The 19,596-nt window shown below is 41.1% G+C and overlaps 1 protein-coding gene across 3 annotated transcripts in view; it reads left to right on the top strand.

Annotated features, from left to right (window-relative positions):
- The window catches only part of SIAE (sialic acid acetylesterase), a 35,315-nt gene that overhangs the window by 1,692 nt on the left and 14,027 nt on the right, over window positions 1-19,596 (top strand). The window contains exons 1-4 of one of the 3 annotated variants that reach the window (XM_060103264.1): window positions 2,131-2,215; window positions 4,496-4,559; window positions 10,295-10,470; window positions 18,915-19,053. In XM_060103264.1, coding sequence (XP_059959247.1) covers window positions 10,312-10,470; window positions 18,915-19,053 — 298 coding nt within the window. In that variant the 5' untranslated portion in view covers window positions 2,131-2,215; window positions 4,496-4,559; window positions 10,295-10,311. Of the gene's footprint in view, window positions 1-2,053; window positions 2,216-4,495; window positions 4,560-4,764; window positions 4,837-10,294; window positions 10,471-18,914; window positions 19,054-19,596 lie in introns of those variants that run through there. The other 2 variants (XM_060103262.1, XM_060103265.1) reach the window with 2 other exon arrangements.

The following is a 19,596-nucleotide window of genomic DNA, read 5'->3' as shown; positions in this document are numbered from 1 at the left end:
ACCACCAGTATCTAACTGTGGCAGAGTGGAAATTGCAGTGACTTTGGAATCAGGTGGCTTGATTTCTTGTCCTGTCTTAAACTAACTATGTGATTTGAGGCCAAAGAAGTTTAACATCTGTACTGTGTTTAGCTTTCTGCCCGACACAGTTACTCTTCCCAGTAGAATGTAAGCTCCCTGCTGGCAAGGATTTTTGCCTGCTTTTTTTTTTTCTTTCTTTCCCTGTTACATCCTCAATGCTTAAAATCGTGCCTGGCACACAGTAGGCATCTTTAAGTATTTGTTGAATGAATTAATGTGCAAACTATTTTAAAAAATTACCTAATCCACTTGGGTCTCAGTTTGTTGATCAGTAAATAACGTGATTATACCCCCGGGTGTAAAAGATTCTTTCCACCGCTAAAATTCTTTAACTCAGAATAGGGCCATGCACAAAGAGGTTCAGTGAATGTGTGTTGTCGAAAACACAGTGACTGGGAAAAGTATTTTCCCCAACATTTGAGAAGGTGGCTGCACACCTCCAGAGCCCCTTATTCGCCTGGGCTCATGCCTGTGGCAGCCAGTTTTCTTCAATCCCTTCCTCACCCCATGCTCTTTCTGCTCAGCTCTTAGGCCTTTGGTTTTCAGGTTTTGTTCCATATAAAACTTACCCAAGACAGGGCCTTCCCACACATGCGCCTCTTCCCTTCCCTCCAACGTGCTTATGCAATTCTGGGCTGCTGTAGTCTCTTCTTAGAGCGTTTTGCTCCTGGTAGCTGTGCATCTCCAGCCCAGTGGGTCTTCTGGATGATCTTTGATTGTCATATAGGTTTTATGATGGAACAGACTCCTAAGAGAGAGCTGAGGATGTCTAGGGACTGGGTTGTTATTCGAAGTGCAGGAAAAATAGGCCACCAAGTCTGTGTAGGAGACCCCATTAGCTGTGCTGCCCTGTTAAGTATAGCCTAAGGGGCTGTCATCATTGTAGCTTCCAGGGGGGAAAATGTCAACTTTGTTAGTTCTGATTCTCTTTCCTGCCAATCATTTTTGTTTAAAACCCTTTTTAAAAATCTTTTTTGTTAATTATTTTCTTCGAGGGAGTTTTGTCTGTTTTGTTCAGACAAATTGGGGTGTAACTTAAAAAAGGTTTTTTTCCCCCTTACGAAGTTTTGATGAGGAACCCACTGAGATAATTTGGATAGATGCTTGTTATTAATAAAATACTTCGATATAGGCTGGATGTTAAAAATAGGAATGATATCGTTAAAGTGAATTCTTATTCAGTCTTGTTAGTGACTGTCTAGAATAGCATCCACAGTTTCAAGTGCTCGTTCTCTTTTTGTATAATTTAGCTTGTGAAATGGGCGAATTGCAACAAAAGACCTTTTGTTCAGACACTTTGACCTTCTGTCTCTCACTGACCTTATTTTTTGCATCTGAATTTACCTTAGAAGGAAGCAGACTTGTTGCAGATATTCATAAATGTTTATTTAGAATTTTCAGTGGGTTGTCAAAAAACACGATAAGGATAATTATTGAGGGAAATTGACACTGAGAGGATGGAAAGGGGGAGATAGAGTGGGGAAAAAGTTTAGAAAAGGCTGTGTTGAAGAGAGGCAGCCTTCTTTATTCCCAGCTATGAGGAGCGGGAGTGGTAATGGGAAGGAGGGAAAGGAAGTGGTTTATTTTTCTCATATATACCATCTGTGAGGTGCATAAAAAGAGCATTTTGGTGATTTTGGGAGGAGGGAGTCAAGCGTTTGGGCCAAGACTGAGAGCAAAGGAAGATGAAGAGCTTTGAAGGGGAGGAGGCTTGTGGTAAATGGCTTGCCCTAGGCTTTTTGAATTTTCCTTATTGGTCATCTTGTACTGTGATGCATATTGCTGGAAACTGTTCTTGTTATGTTGCTTAGCTAATTAGGAGGAATAAGCTCTCATTTTAGAAAATTAAAAGGACTGGTTATCTTCAAATTCTCATGTATTAAGACTGTATGTTCCTTGCCATTTAACCAGATTCAATCTGGTGATGAATCTCTCCAACGATGCTCTCCTAAGTGTTTGCTAAATTTTTTAGATGTTGGTTTTCGCTTTGCCTCCTACATCGATAATTACATGGTGCTGCAGAAGGAGCCTGCAGGGGCAGTGATTTGGGGCTATGGAGTATCCGGAGCCACAGTGACAGTGACTCTGTGCCGAGATCAGGAAACCATCATGAAGAAAGTGACCAGTGTGAAAGGTAAGACAGGCCATCCTCTGCTCAGCTTTTGTCTTCTTCTGCCACCTGCTGGATGATCTGAAAATGAATGCTAATAGTCCAGCTCAGGTTATCCATCCATCATCCATCGATCCATCGATCCATCCATCCATAAAAGTTCTTTGAGTATTTACCATGTACACTCAGGATACAAAGAAAAATAAGACCAAGTCAAAGTCCCTGTCCTCAAGGAGCTCATGGAATAATGGGAATAGACACCAAGCCATGTAGTGCAGTGTGATAGGTGCTCTGGTGGAGGTGGATGTGGGGTATCATGGGATACAGAAGAGAAACATCTAACTCAGATTGAGTGGTAAGGGAAGGTTTCCACTGAAGGTGACATTTGAACTGAATCATATATAAAAGAGAGGTAGTATTGAGGAGGGGTTAAGAACCTAGGCTCTGGAACTCACCATCCCCATTCAGACCCTGACTCTGTCGCTTAATGGCTATATAACCTTGGACATGTAATTTAACATCTCTGTGTCACAATTTCTTTATTTGTATAGCAGTGATAATATTTAGGATTATTGTGAGGGTTAAATGAATTAACATATCTAACGTGCTTAAAACGGTGCCTGGCACACAAAAAGTACTGAAGAAGGGTTAGCTGTTGTTAGTTTTGTTACTATTATTATTATAATATTTAGTCAGTCACTCAAATATTTACTGAGTGCCTACTAAGTGCCAGATACCGTGCCAGGTACTGGTTATGCAGTGATGAGCAAAACAGATGTGGTCTCTCCCCTAATGAAGCTTATGGACTTGAGGAGAGACAGAAAAATAAGAAGCAATTACAGTTAAGTGTAGTAAGTGCCACAGTTGGGAAGTATAGAGTGCTATGGGGGTGCTTAAGAGGGAAAATTAACTTAGTCTAAGGCTTATTTTGAAAGGTGAGCAGGGCAAGCCAGGTAGAGGGAATAGCCTGGGCAAAGGCATGGAGGCGTGAGTGAGCCTGGGTCACTGGAGGAATGACAGGCAGGTTGGTTTGTCTGGACCACTGGGGTGTGTGACCGGTGGTGGATGGCAGGAGATAAGGTTGGAAACGTAGGGAGGCTAGTTTGTCGTTGCTATGGAGCGTACACTGTACTTTGGATAGATGGATTTTAAGCAGCAAAATAACACAGTCCAATCTGTGTTTTAGAAAGATTACTCTGGCACCACTGTGGAAGAAGGATTGGAGATGCATGAGACTAGAGGCGGTGGGACCTGTTAGCAGGCTGTTATGATATTTAGGCAATAGACATTGAAGGCTTGACCCCAAATAGTGGCTAATTCTCAAATAGGTGAGAATTAGCAATTAGCAGGCTTCACCGAGCAGAGACGTCCTAAAAGGAGTCTCTGTCTAGAAGAGATAAAGATGTAAAAAAAAAAAAAAAAAAAAAGAGAGAGAGAGAGAGAGAGAGATGTATAAGAGAGCGTGGGGAGGAGTTCAGAGTTACTGGATGCAGGAAGGTGTGTTCAGGGCTGGGTCAAGTGGAGACCTGGTTGTGTCTTAGTTAGAGGTAACTAGGGAGCTATGGGATGTTGAGGTGAGAGTCAGGTGAGGAGGTTTCTCTGGGGGGGTGGAGTTAATGTGGAGGCTGGTGGTTTGACAGGGACTTGAATATATATGTGACAGCGAAGCTTGTGGAAATTTTATTGGCCCCTGAAAACAAGGATTACCTGATTCGTTTTGTCAATATACGGGACTGATACCCAATCCAGAGCGATCCAGATGCTGGTGCAGACTTTTAAAAATTCATTTCCATTCAGCAAACATTAAGAACTACTAAGTACCAGGCATAGATGCAAGGTAAGTGCTTCTAGTTCTTGGGTTTTAAGACTTTTTAAGGTAAGAAGCTTATTGGGTGAAATGCAGAGACCTGAAAGGGAAGCTTAAGCTGATTGAGAAGTTGTTCTCTGTTAGATTTAAATGCTATTGGCGACTTGTAGGATGCACCAAAAATGAAGAATTCAGGAGACTAGCAGTGCTTTCTTTTTGTGTTGTGTCCATCTCAGGAATGAGCAGTACGGAGTACAGATAGTGGTACTCTCAGTGAAAAGACATTGATTTAGAGATCTAAATAATTGATGTAATTGTTTAAAAACAATAAATAGGATTTCCTTAGTGCTAAAAAATAGCATTACCAGTAAATATTTAGGAGACAGAGACTGTACAGTGTCGTAGAAATAGAGAAAGCACATAATACATAGCATTTCAGTTTTTAAAAATGTTCTTATGCATTATTTTTAGTTTATTCCCTTTCATGGCTGTTGCAGGGCCAATAGTTGGAGTGTCCAGAGACGAGACAAGAGGGTAGGTGGTGACGAGAAGGAATAAAAGGTAATAATTAGGGGATGAGCCCCTCTTATTTTGAGTTCAATTCTATAAACATCAACCGGAGGCTTATTATGTATAAAACACTGAGCTAGCAAGCCTAGGAAATACAAGGAAGAATGTGCCCACCCTCCAAGAACTCACTGTCTCATGCTGTCCTTTCACATTTAGCAATTTAGGTTCAAGTAATGCTTCAGTTGCTTCACTGCAAAGTGATGCTTCGTTTGGAGTTAAAATATCCAGCAGCAACTTAAGGGAGCCAAGTGATTCGTGGACTCTTGAGGTAATTTTACAGGAAAAGAGATTGTTATTGGTGGGGTGGCGGGTAGATCTATTTGTTAGGCTCTCCACACTGGCTTGGGAGAGAAGAAAGGCACTGTGGTTTATACAGATCCACAAACCTACTTCAGTGGACAGCATGCTCTGTCCTGCCCATGAAGCAAAATGGTTAAAATGTTATTTGGAATAAAAGAGATAGACATGTAAGAAATTTCACAGGACAGCAAAGAACATGTTTCTCAAAGGAGATACTATAGGGCATATTGAAGGGTTGACTTCTATTTAAATTTTGATGATGACTCTGGGACTTTCAGCCAGACTCTCTATCTCTGTTAATATTTAACTTATTACCTATAATCCCCTAGGTGCCCACAGCAAAGTGGAATTTAACAATGTAAAGGTTTTTGTCCAGCAGACTGACACTTAAGCATTGGGAAAATTAAAACCTGAGGGATGACTTGGAATATGGTCAGGTTCTGGGCCTGTTCAAGCCATGTTGTCAAGTGATGCATGATGATTCTCTCAGACACAAGGAGTAAAATTGGGGCAAATAGTCTATATCCTCTCACTTTGACACACATGGGGGATGCATATGTAGGTGATAAACTGAAGGTGTATCTGTCTGAATTTGTCATGATTGAGGTAAATAGAAAATACAAAAGGCCTAAACCTCTTACCAAATTAAAAATCTCCTGGTTGCAGTGTTAGCGCACGTGCTAGTTTTCTATGCCACATAATAAGTTACCACAAACATAGGTGCTTAAAACAACACACTTTTACTATCTCACAATTTCTGTAGATCTGAAGCCTGACCATCATTTATCTGGGTTCTCTACTCAGAGTTTCAGAAGGCTGAAATCAAGGTGTTGGCTGGGCTACATTCTCATCCAGAGGCTCGACTAGGGAATGATTCGCTTCCAAGTGCCCTTAGATTGCTTGCAGATTCATTTCCTTGTGCCTGTAGAATTCATAGCATCATTTCTGCTGCTTCAAATCTCTGACTGCTAGACCCTATTTAAAGGGCTCACCTTATTTAGGTCAGGCCCACCCAGGATAATCTCCCTTTGGATTAATTTAAAGTCAACTGATTAGGGATTTTAATTATACCTGCAAGACCCCTTCATCTTTTCCATGTAATGTAACTTAATCATGAGAATGGCATCTTATCCCGTTTGCCATTTTCTGTTGATTGGAAGCAAATCATATATTCTGCCTGCACTTGAGGGGAGGGACTATACAAGGGTGTGACTAACTGGGGGTCACCTTAGGGTGTGTCTGCCATAGCAAGCTATAGTTTAAGTAACTTGCATCAACAGTTTTATTGATAGAAAAATAGTTAAGCTTTTTTTTCTTTTACATTCATATTTGGTGGTGGTGGAGTTGAACTTTATACAGAATAATGCAGGTCAGGCAGGGGCGGTTTGGGCAGTAAGGCCTTCTTTAGCTCCAGGTCACTTCCACAAACCAGTGGACCCGTTTGCAGCTGGTGAAGTGCCAGGCTTCTGTGGGGGAAGAGGTGATTAGGGCTGCTTCTAGCTCTAGGTTTTCCCTCTTGGGAAGGGAAAGGTTGTGGGATAATTTTCCTTTTTCTCTTCTTGGTTTCTGAGGTTTGGCACAATAATCTGAAAAACAATTAACATCTGATGTGAATAGCAAAGAGAAAAAATAGCAAGATGCACATCGTGACTAATCATGTCTTTAGACAAATTCTTTTAATTTTTTGGCTTTGATTGTTTATTATTCCCATTTTGAGGTGGGGTTGGTCAGGGAGATGGAGAGAACATGGAGAGAGTTCTTTACTTATGCTCTTGGCTGGAAGAGGAAGAGAAGAGGGACTGTGAGAAATAGGCCACTAAATACGCTAACCATTGGGCCGGAAAACACAAAGCCCCAGTCAATTTGCGTGGCTTTCTTGTCAGTATAACCCAGGAGGACTGGGGTTTACTCTCTGCCATGTACTTGATGGAGTGCCTGGCACTTGGTAAACGCTCTCAGTAGCTGTACAATGAAGGAAGGGCATGAATCTTCCTAGATACAAGAAGAAAGAACGGGAGGAAGCAGAGGTTTGAATGCAACCAAAATGAGCATTTACAGAAACCTGAGCCCGGATTGGTAAGAGATGTCACAAGATAGCAAGTGATTGGGGCCCAGAGGAAGGAACCAGAGCAACTGTTGCTCAGAAGGCCCATCAAGCTCAGCAAAAGCCAGCTGGATGGTGAACTTTAACTCTTTGTGGTTTGTCACTCAATTTTTTAAAAAATATTTATTTATTTATTTATTTATCTATGTATGTATGTATGTCTGGCTGCATTGGGTCTTTGTTGCTGCACGCGGGCTTTCTCTAGTTGTGGTGAGCGGGGGCTACTCTTTGTTGCGGTGCACAGGCTTCTCATTGCGGTGGCTTTTCTTGTTGTGGAGCACGGGCTCTAGGCACACACGCTTCAGTAGTTGTAGCACGCAGGCTCAGTAGTTGTGGCTCGAGGGCTCTAGAGCGTAGGCTCAGTAGTTGTGGTGCACGGGCTTAGTTGCTCCGCGGCATGTGGGATCTTCCTGGACCAGGGCTCGAACCCGTGTCCCCTGCATGGGCAGGCGGATTCTTAACCACTGCGCCACCAGGGAAGCCCCGTCACTCAATTTTATTGCTTGGACTCAACCTAATGGACTTGGTGGGTCAACACAGTTTCTGAAATCTATAACTGGACTTCACTGGCCTGTGGTCAGCTCCACTTTCACCAGCCGGTCCTTAACGGACAGGCCAAGGCCTAATCAGTTCTCCTTGTGAAATGTCCCACCCTTGCCTTGAGTCTAAGAAAACAGTCTTCACAAGGGCCGCTCTCCTTTGTATATATCGATCCTTACATAGCAGTAAATCCACACTGTTGTATACAAATCATTTCTGAGTTAATTTGACCATTAATAACCCCTCTGTAGTGGAGCTGGTTTCCCCTGCCTTGTGTGGCAGTTAACTTTACTTAACACTCATTCTTGTGTCAGAGTTTTTCTCTTATGAAGTGGGAGAGGAAAAGAGCTAGAAACTAAAAGAACTCGAGGACTAGAACAGAAGGAATTTCTCCAAGGTCTTTGTGGAAGTCGAGCCGTTTCCTGTGGGGGAGCAGTCCTGGGGAACAAGGCTCAGATCTCGATGCCTAGTTCTCTTCAGACGCTTTAGTCTCTAGAGGGAGCTCATCCTCCGGGTGTAGGATGGTGTTGCCCTGTTTTGCCCCAACATCCCCCCCCCCCCCCTTCCTTCTTTGTCTTTTTATTGCTGGGCAGCAAAGCTTTTCAGAAGCTCTGGTGAAGGCGCTTTTCCACACCAGCCATATTGCCTGGATGGAGACTAAATGTAAATACCTAATTAACAGCAGTGACTAGGAATAGCTTGCACCATAGTAGAAGGCTCAAAAATAGTCCTGTCCTGGGTTTTCTAGGGATTGACCTCATCATCACAAATGAGTAATGTTGGTGGCAGGAGGACAGAGCTCCAGTAAGCAGCGTCAGTGCAAGAAGTCTGGAAAGACATTGGCAAGGCTGTGGTTGGGACAGATTGGAGAGTCTGCCTGCTCAGACGAGAGAGCCATACGGAGCACATCACACCTGTGCGACACAATCTGTACTAGCTGCCCACTGTTTCCAAAACAGTGATTTTTCTGCTTTAGGTGAATTCTGCATTTAATATGTTGATGTCTGTGACTATTGGTGGTGTTAAAAGCAGTAACGAACGTTTAGTCCTGGGCTTACTTGACCTCGCAGGGGTGGGAGTAGCAGGCTCAGTCAGTTGTGCTTCTGAGAGGAGCGACCTGTGCCCTTTCACTGATGCCTGAGGGTTTTGGATGTTTCCCACAGGACTCTGAGCAATCCTTTATGGTTTGAGCCTTTACCAATCTCCTGCCGTGAGGCTGGACTTCTCTTCTTAGCTGTTACTGATTAAGAGGAATTTAGCACAGTGTCTGGCACGAGTAGGCACTTGGCTAGTTTTTTTATAATTAATTTTTTCCGGTTGGTGTAATAACCTTAGGATGCCTCGTTTCCAGCTCTTGCGATTCTTTCCCTTTGAATTTACATTGATCCGATGGACACAAATTATAAGTCAGTCCATATTCTTCAGCATTATGGCAAGAATATTTATTTTTTTAATAAATCTCTTTTCTTAAACATTTATTTATTTTATTTATTTATTTTTGGCTGCGTTGGGTCTTCGTTGCTGCGTGTGGGCTTTCTCTAGTTGTGGCGAGCAGGGGCTACTCTTCGTTGCGGTGCGCGGGCTTCTCATTGTGGTGGCTTCTTGTTGTGGAGCACGGGCTCTAGGGCGCATGGGCTTCAGTAGTTGTGGCTTGCAGGCTCAGCAGTTGTGGCTCACAGGCTCTAGAGCGCAGGCTCAGTAGTTGTGGCGCACGGGCTTAGTTGCTCCGCAGCATGTGTTATCTTCCCGGACCAGGGCTCGAACCCGTGTTTCCTGCATTGGCAGGCGGATTCTTAACCACTGCGCCACCAGGGAAGTCCAAGAATATTTATTTTAAAACAATCATCTCTCTATTTTGTCTATTTTCTCCCTCTCGTTTCTTCAACTTTGTTCCTGTTGTTTGGTTCTCCTAGGCATAATTTTGCCACTTGGAAGATATTTTTCTTAAGTTTCCGAGTATGATGTTGGCAGCGGTGGTGGTGTGCGTGGGTGAGAGGTGGGAAGGTGGTAGGGGGGTGGTTCCTAAGGAATATGCCATGAATTTCTGAAATAGGGTCTTGGATAGCTTTTCATCTCCCAAACTGCGTTCACAAACCTTAAATCTGGTAGATAACTCTGTGAAAATAATTAATTGGGCAAGTCTTAATATCTTCTTCAAAGAGAGATTAATTTATGTGCCTCCTACTACTTCTTTATGTGTCACCTGTTTAACTGTTGATAGGAGAGCCCAGAACCACTGGTGGTATTTATCCCTGAGAGCAACAGGGGGAGGAGTTGGGGGGTTGATGACAAGGATGATACCATCAAGTCAGTTTCAGATGATAAGTGATTTTCTCTAACCTGTGCTCACATTTGATTGGATACTTACAAGTTAGTTTGGGGCACTGGGTAAATCTGTTAGATTAGGATTATGTTAATATTGATAGTTGGATGGTACAGGAAGAATTTCTATTTTATGTTTTTGTATTAAACTCCCTTGAATTTTAATCTCTGTGTATTTTTGTCTGTCCTCGCTTAGGATTATAACTGGGTGATTTATTTTTCTTGTAAATGCTTTGATTAAAAGTAAGGAGGGATTGGTACAGATTAAAGATAGCTATGCTGCTGCTTTTGTTATTTCTGTTGACCTGTCTGAAATTTGGCCAATCTTCAGAGCTTTGAATCCAGTTCATCACAGAAGCTGGGAATTGCCACAAATGAGTCTGATGCATGATAGGACTGGGTTTTAATTTCACTTTAGTTGATTGATTGATTAATTCTTGGAGCCTTATTATTATTTCAGCACAGTCTAATAGCTGGATGGTGGTACTGGATCCTGTGAAGCCTGGTGGACCTTATGAATTGATGGCACAGCAGATTCTTGGGAGGAAGAACTTCACCCTGAGAATTCATGATGTCTTATTTGGAGATGTCTGGCTTTGCAGTGGGCAAAGTAACATGCAAATGACTGTTTCACAGGTAATTTGCAGAGTCTCAGTGTTAATAATGTTGATACGAAGAAGAGAAAGGAGGAAGAGGAAAGGGGCAAGGAGGAGAAGGAGGTAGAAGCCTTCTTTTTCTACCGTGTGCCAAGATCTGTTCTAAGTGCTTTCTTTGCATGTGTTAATTAATTTGATTAACAACTTTATGCGGTAAGTACTTATATGATATTCCTGTCTCACAGATGAGGAAACTGGCCCATCTGAGGTTAAGCTCCCTGCCTAAGGTCATAGTGTAATTGTGGAGCCAGGATATGAATGCGACCCCAGAGCCTGCTTTCTTAGTCACGGCTAGTGTGTCAGTGTGTGGGGCACTATTTTCTCACCTTCCTGGGCTAAAGGCAGAAGCTAGAGAGTATCTGATGGTAATGATTTCATATCAAATTGAAGGCAAAGTAGATTACTCTTCTTTTTGATTGGTCTTAGAAGATGAGCTTCTGGAGAGAGCCTAGGGAATCAAAACAATTAGATTTTGTTTGGATGCTGGGTAGCTAACATACTCTGTCTTTTGTTGTCATGGAGATTTAAAAATTGAGAGTGAATGTTGGCTTTGCCTCTTACTAGTTGTATGGCTTGGAGCAAATCACTTGGTGTTTGTGAAACTTTGTAAAACATGCTTTTAAAAAATTGTGGTTAAAATGAATATAACATAATATGTATCATTGTTGGTAAGTGTACAGTTCAGTGGCATTAAATATATTCACAGTGCTGTGTGTACCCATCACCACTATCTATCCTCAAAACTTTTTCATCATCCCCAATGTATACTCTGTACCCATTAAACAATAAATCCCCCCTTCCCCTTCCTCCTGCCTCCTGGTAACCTCTATTCTGCTTTCTCTCTATGAATTTGCCTCTTCTAGGTACCTCATGTAAGTGGAACCTTACAATACTTGTTCTTCCTTGTCTGACTTATCTTGCTAAGGATCATGCTTTCAAGGTCCATCCATGTAGCATATATCAAACTTTTATCCCTTTTTATGGTTGAATTGTATTCCATTGTATATGCCACATTTTGCTTATCCATTCATTTATTGATGAACACCTGGGTTGTTTCCACCTTTTGGCTATTGTGAGTAATGCTGCTATGAACATTGATGTACAGATATCTGTTCCAGTTTCTGCTTTCAGTTCTTTTGGATATATGCCTATGAGTGGAATTGCTGGGTTAGTTCTATATTTAACTTTTGAGGAACCACCAAACCATTTCCACAATGGCTGTACCATTTTACATTCCTACCAGCACTATACAAAGTTTCTAATTTCACTGTATTCTAACACGTGTTACTTTCCGTTTTCTTGATTATAGCCACACTAGTAGGTGTGCAGTGGTATCTTAATGTGGTTTTGATTTGTATTCTCTAATGACTAGTGATGTTGAGTATTATCTCATGTATTTATTTGCCATTTGTATGTCTTATTTGGAAAATTGTTTACTTAGGCCCTTTGCCCATTTTTGAATTGGGTTGCTTGTTGTTAAATTGTAGGACTTATTTGTATCTTCTAGGTATTAATCACTTGTCAGATACATGATCTGTAAATATTTTGTCTCATTCTTAGTTTGTCATTTCACTTTTTTGAGAGTGTCCCTTGATACATAAAAGTTTTTAATTTTTATGAAGTTCAGTTTATCTGTTTTTTCTTTTGTTGTCTATGCTTTTAGTATCATCTTCTTGAAATTGTTGCCAAGTCCAATGACATGAAGATTTTCCCAATGTTTCTTCTAAGAGTTTTTTGGTTTTATCTCTTAAGTTTAGGTCTTTGATCCGTTTTAATCACTTTTTTGTATATAGTGTAAGGTGAGGGTCTAACTTCATTCTTTTGCATGTGGATATCCAGTTCTCCCAGCATCAATTGTTGAAAACACTGTCCTTCCTCTATTGAATGGTCTTGGCACTTTTTTCAAAAATCCATTGGCCATATATATGAGGGTTTATTTCTCAGCTTTCTAGTCTATTCCATTGGTCTGTATGTCTCTTCTTATGGCAGTACCATACTGTTTTAATTACTGTAGCTTTGTAGTAAGTTTCAAAGTTGAGACATGTGAGTGCTCCAACTTTATTCTTCTTTTTCAGTATTGTTTTGGCTATTCAAGATCCCTTGTAATTCCACATAAATGTGAGGATATGATTTTCCATTTCTGCAAAAAAGGTTGTTGAAATTTTGATAGGTATTGTGTTGAATTTGTAGATTGCTTTGGGTAGTACTGACATTTTAACAATGTTAAGTCTTCCTATCCATGAACATAGAACGTCTTTCCATTAATTTAGATCTTCCTTATTTTTTTCTCAGTAATATTTTATAGTTTTTCAGTGTACAAGTCTTTTACCTACTTGGGTAGATTTATTCTGAAGTATTTTTCTTTTACATACTATTATAAATAGAACTTTCTTAATTTCCTTTTGGGATTGTTCATTGCTCATGTTTAGAAACGAATGATTTTTGCATTTTGATGTTGTACCCTGAAACTTTGCTGAATTTGTTTATTAGCTCTAGTGGCTTTCTTGTAGGTTCTTTGGGATTTTCTATGTATAGGAGCGTATTATCTGCAGTTAGAAATAGTTTTACCTTTTTTTTTTTTTGCAATATGGATGCCTTTTATTTCTTTTATCTTGTCTAACAGCTCTGGCTAGAACTTCCAGTACAATGTTGACTAGCAGTGGTGAAAACAGACATCCTTGTCTTGTTCTTGGTCTTAGGGAGAAAGCTTTCAGTCTTTCTATGATGTGACCTGTGGGTTTTTCATAAACACCTTTTATCATATGGAGAAAATTTCCCTCTATTCCTACTTGTGTTAGAGTTTTTATCATGAAAGTTTGTGGAATTTTGTTAAATGTCTGAGGCTTAGTTTTAATGACTATACTACAACTATATCTGACCTAACTAACAGAGCCATTATGAAGATAAAACTATTTTGTTTGTCTCTAAAAGGCCCTTATAAATTGAAAAGTGATGTCTAAATATAAGATGTCATTATTTTAAAAAGCTTTTTATTGTAAAAACATCAAACACACACAAAAGTTAAGAGACTTATAAAGACCTATATATCCATCACCTAGATTGACAGTTGTAAGTATTTTGCCATATTTGATTTATCTGTTTGTTGTTGTTATTGTTGAACCATCCCAAGGTAAGCCGCATGCAGACACCTTGATACTTCAGTTAGGGGTCATGTGTCAAATTGATATATATATTCATATATCAAATTAATATATGTATATTTTTTACACAGAAATAAGAGCCATTGATGACTCTTTTTGCTGAACTTTTTCATAGCCTAGGATTTCTTTTGTTAGTGTCAGTTTTTTTCTCTGTTTCAGTCATGGCCTTTGAAGATTAATTGTTCTTAAATTTTGAGAACTAGCATTTTTTCTCCCTTATTGCAGCTATAGAGAGACTTCACTGGGCTCTTGTTTACCCTGATAGAATGTCGGGAGGAAGAGCACTACATGAGCTCCCAGGTAGGGGATGGGGCGTATACAGTACCCAGAGAATCAAGCGGGACAGAACACGGGGATGCCGACCTGCCAGTACGTTGTCAGTGATGAAACTCATCTTGAAGTGTGCCTGTCCCCATTGCTATTAGAGGATAGGGCCCCTCTGACACACGATGAGCGAGGTCTCTTAAGTAAAGCTGGATAAAATGGACATTGAAAGAGTTATCAAGGGAGAAAGTTTCTTAATTGTTCATTGGTATCCGAGCAAGACAACGGTGGTAGCACAAAAGCCTTGATGCTAAATGTCTTCAGCACTGAGATTTCTTTTTACAAAAACTCCACTTTCTAATTGAACACAAAACCAGTCCAGAATAAAGAGAGTGGATTTCTAGGTACCGTGTGATGGGGTTATTGCTTTTGGGCCTCAGAGTTGTCATTGCTTTGTTTGTTTAGTGGAAGCTATCTGACTTAAAAATAAAAGTAAGCGAGACCATTGCTGTTTCATTTATATTAGGATCAGGGCTGGACAGTAGCAAGTTCATAGACATATTTAAAGATTATCAGCTTAAAATATTGCTGAAAGATGAGTAAATATTTTTTACTCAGTATCAGACATCCAGAGAAGTTAGTGTGAGTTAAATTCTTTGGCACATTTGAAATTGGGATTAGTTTTCTTTGCTTGTCTGTATTTTTTGATTTTTCTATAATGAGCATGAAATAACTAGAATTTTTAAGAGCAAGTTAAAAAATCAAGAAATTGATATTCACCTACCTAACTGATATCTTAAATATCTATCAAAGGCTCAGTTTACAGTAAAGAGGCACATTATATAAATAAGAATCTTAGGAATAAATGATTTAATTTGCATTATTCATCAGAACTAATACATTTATATACTTTGATGTGTACTTTCATTTGTTTCCTTTAATAGGTTAAGGTCTTGAAAAGATTATCATCTTCCCTAGCTCTTTCTCTAAAACTCAATTCCTCCTCAAGTTGATTTTTATTTCCTTGCCTTTTTTCCATTATCTACTTCTCCATCTTTGAGAAATATTTAAATTTGAGATTTAAAAATCTCTACAGCTGGACCATGATCTCAATTAATCTTTTTTTAAAAAATTTATAAAATTGAGTCCTTGCACATACTTATGATTTCTTGTTTTGCTTCTATAGCTTCTACCCCTTATGGGTTCTTCCTTTTTTTTTTTTTTTTTTTTTCCTTTTTTTAACCAATTAATAAATAATGCTCCTAAAAAGATTCTACTCTGGACATATCTACTTCCTTTCATTATTAGTTTTCTAATTTAAAAATCTAAATTCTTGCATTTATGTCTTCCTAACCAATATTTTACTTAGTCTTTCTTCCTGCCCTACTTAAGTATACAGAAACCTTTTGAATTTAAATGTTTATTAAACTGGACTTTAACTGGGCTCCCTTTTAACATAAGTGAATAGAAGCAAAATTGAAGTTTTATCTCTTGATAGAAAGCATGGTTTTATATAGAAGTGGGATTGCTGTTAACTCATTAAGGAAAACAGTATTTTTCTTAATGCTTTAATTACAGTTCTCTGTTTGCACAGAAAGGCATGGACCAGATCTATTTGTATCTGTACAGTCAGGTTTTCAGCCGCAGTCTGTGCCAGGGGATCTCATCCCATTTTCTGTCAAGCTTAATCAGATTTTGATTGTTAAGACAGAACACATTCTTTCTGCCTGGAATTTACTCTTAAGCATATTCTGTATTAAACTAGGGCTACAAGCTCTGAGATACAGGGAAATAGAAAAAAGATTCCATCTGAAAAAGACAAGTGCTAATTTTTTTATTTGTTTGTTTTAAATCACGCACTTAGTCTGCAAGACTGAATTTTAGGTGCTGACAGTACCGAAAGCCAAGTTTTCTAGTCTCTAAACACTCGGTAGAACTTGTTTTTCATCAAAAGGATGCTTCACATGACTCCTCCTTGATTCCACTTGCTCCTTTCCCCCTGAAGACTCCCAGCACACATGCGCGTGTACACACATAGAGTCTCTGTCTTTCTCCTTCTCTCCCTCCTTGTGACTTTTCTGAGGAGATAAGATTTCCACTATAACCAACCACTCTTCACAGTCAAATGAGGGAAATGGCAGATTGTGTGCCCATCTTGTTGTTAGGGTAAAGTGGAATTTTAAAATCAAGTGTTATTTATAACACTGAGTGAGATGTTTATAAATGGAGGAAAGTCTAAATGTTCATCTGTCACCTCCTAAGTCAGGCTATGTCTTAAGACTGGGATATTTCTAGTTAGCTTGGAAGAAGATGGCCAACATTAGATAGAAAGCCCATTTTTCAATATCTCAGCAATCCCCACATTCCTGCTTTACAAATAGGGGAATTAAAATCCAGAAGAGAAGGGCTGGTGCCACATTACAATACCAGATTCATAGGAGTTGTGATGACTGGCTTATTTGTAGTTATTTTCTCAACTAAATCTGCTATATTGTACTGTGGTAGAAGGTAAAGTAACATACAGGATCCAAATTCTTTAAAGTTTCCCTGTGTCCTTCAGTGCGTGCATTTGGTACACATACACACACACATTCACACACGTGCCTTGCTCCCCTGTGCAGACCTCATGCCAAGATTCTCTGAGGAAATAGATTCTTGTCGTTTCTTCATTAATTCAAGAATGTAGTATAAAGGTTACAAAATGAACACCAGTGAGCAGCTGCTTTGATGGTGAACTGCGGGTCCCCAGAGAGGTGGTAAGGCTCTCCCAGTCGCTGCAGCCTTAATGACTTCAAATACCTTGGTATTCATTTACATCCTCATTTCAATACTTGGTAGAAAAATAATTACACTGAGGTGTTTGATGAGATGAAATTTGATCTCAGCAGATGGAGTAAGGCTTCTCCTCTCATCAGCAGGGAAACCAAGTGTCATTTAAATGAAAATCTTCCTGAAACCTCTTTATTCCTAAGTTTGCTGCCAATATCCCCAAGGAAATCCTTCCATCAAAAAGGCTTGGTGATGTTGGGACAGGGTACCAATTTCAGAAGTAATTGTCATCAGATGCAGCAAGAATTTCCCCCCACCCCCATTTTTGCTAACACTTTCTGTGGCTTTCGAGCTTTGGCTTGAAATAATACACAAATGTGAGTTTGAAAATGGAAGTTTTCCAGCCAATGCTTTGGATCCAGTTCTGTGTGCTGGTAACGATAGAGGAGGATGCCAACCACCCCCCCGCCCCGCTCCCCCCAGTTCTGTTGGCCTTGCAGTACTCTACAGTGTTAGCAGCGGGTCGAAAAGACAAGACGCATGTTCCCTGCGCTGCCCCCCGCCCCCCCAAACTAGCGTCTCATTGCGAGGAGGCACTGGAGTTCCCAGTCGGTGCAGAAGCTGGTGTGGGTGGAGAGAAGCAGTTTCATCCCGTTTCCATGGAAGCAACATACGATCCTTAGTGCTTGGTGCAGAACTGAATTTCAAGGGAGGCGACTTTTTACAGGTACTTGCTGCTGAAAAATAACTTCCCTGCCAAAATCTACTGTGAGTGCATTAGTCTCTTCTTAGTCTTTAATGTTTATTTTACATGAAACTTGCCAGGGAAGATCCTGAACAAGCAGGTCTGGATTTCCTGTGGAATTTTCCTGAGACCATGTGTGGAAGACCAGTAACCCTGACAGCCTAGAGCTGCCATTACCCAGGGAGCATTTCAGGCTGCGGCTCCCACTGGGACCAAAAGAGCCATTTCTTTTGCATCTGGCCATCTTATCGGCCACAGCAGGCTCAGCGGCAAGTCAAAAGGCGATTCAAGGGGCAGCGCATTTCAATGAAATGCTCTATGGAGGCACTCTGGCTGCTCCTACGCTGCAGCAGCGAGGCCAGCTGTATTCTCTGTGGCGGGTGGGAGGGAAAGCCAGCTGCACACTCTGTGGCCAGCAGCCAGTGGAAAGCGGCCCAGCCTCCTGTGCCTCTGGCTGTGGCAGTCCTGTCTCAGCTGGAGCTCTTGTTCCCGGAGGCCAGTGATAACTGGCCTTCTGGAGGCTCCTGTTAGGCCTTTGTTTTGGAAAGACCAGACTGTCCAGGGGGATGGAGAGAAGACCAGAAAAAACAAACACTAAGTAAAAAGCAAAACAATATATTTATGATACATTCTTTTTAAAATAAAGAGAAACATAACTACTGAAAAATCAGGATTGAAGGAGATAACACTTCCATGTAAGCCCAGAGAGGAATGGTGCTTCATAGGACTAACAATGAAACCAGTCGGTGTAGCACACATTCGTGTCCAGAGGAACCCTAAGCCAGTCCTGTCACTCTCTTGGCAACTGGTGAGGTTTCATAAAGTGCTTTGGAAAAAAGTGCTGTGTCTTTGGACGGACCCTTTTCTTTGTCTGGTTTCCTGGGACTGCTGTCAGCGATCACTCTGAACACCCCCTTTCACTCTGCCAGGCCTCCCGTGCTTTTCTTGGGTGATTTTCCAGGACTGAGATGAGAAGATAAGCATCTTGAGGCTGATTTCAGGATGTTTCAGGAGTTCAAAAATCGTTTCTCGGGTGTGTTTCTTTTGAATATACATCTCGAGTGGGCTATGGATTACATAAACTTACCTCCCCACGGCCTTTCTGGCTCCATTTAAGAAAAAAAAGTTAATGCTATGGCTTTATGTTAACAGCTACTTTTTCTGAATAGAAGTATTTTCGTTTCAAGGTATCGGCCTTCTTTAGCCTAAACCCATCCACAGCTCTTCTCATCTAACACAGACTTGTCCTTGAGATCTCAGATTTCATTGTGTTCCCACCTTCTCTGGGGACATGATTTATCATGGTCTCTGTGGATCAAGGCGATCCGGACCAGCCCATCCTTGGTTTTGATTATTCATTTTGGTTTTGGTCTCCTGAAGGCTCAGAAGGAGCTCAGAGGCTTGGCGGTATTTACCAGCAGGCAGTAGCATCACTGACCATCCACTAGGTTGGTGTGAGAAATGACGTTCTTGCTTCTTTTCCAGATATTTAATGCCACAAACGAGCTGTCGAACACAGCTGCCTATCAGTCTGTCCACATCCTCTCCGTGTCTCTCAACCGGGCTCAGCAGGAGCTGGAGGACCTTGCCAAGGTTGATTTGCAGTGGTCCAAGCCCACCTTGGGTAAGTGATTGCCGGAACATGTGCCATCTCTTCTGTGAGGGGCTGGTGCCCTGCTTGCAATCTGTGATCGTGAATTTGGTTCTGATCTCTTTCATCCTTTTATTCATTTCTTACTGACACCTCCCCCATTCCTGATGGTACCCGTTTCATACATTTCTTCCCAAGACTCCACAGTGAATCTTGCCCCCTTGCTCTGAGGAGATGGCTCTTCCTCCATCTTCGTCGGTCCCATTGAGGCCACTCAGCACAAGCTCCGCCAGCATCTCTTCAGTGCCTGACGCTCTCTTCTCCTCTTCTCTTTCTTGCTTTGTTTCTGTGTCTGAACACAGCTGACTCTTTCCTTTCAGGCCTGCCTCTGATGCGGGCTCTTACCTTCTCCAGGGCCTTCTCTTATCCCTCAGGCTCTGTCCTTTTACCCCACTGTCCAGTCTGCACGAAATCTTTAGTTCAGGCTGCTCTGCGTCAGGCTCTGATCTAGGCCCCAAGGGTGCAGTTGTGATAGGGGCAGACACAGTCCCCGCCCTCAGAGCTCTGCTTTTCTTT

This window comes from Mesoplodon densirostris, chromosome 7, assembly GCF_025265405.1.
Source record: "Mesoplodon densirostris isolate mMesDen1 chromosome 7, mMesDen1 primary haplotype, whole genome shotgun sequence".
NCBI classification, from domain to species: Eukaryota; Metazoa; Chordata; class Mammalia; order Artiodactyla; family Ziphiidae; genus Mesoplodon; species Mesoplodon densirostris.
The sequence above is the reverse complement of the archived record's forward strand: the minus strand, read 5'-3'. Positions and strand labels throughout refer to the sequence as shown.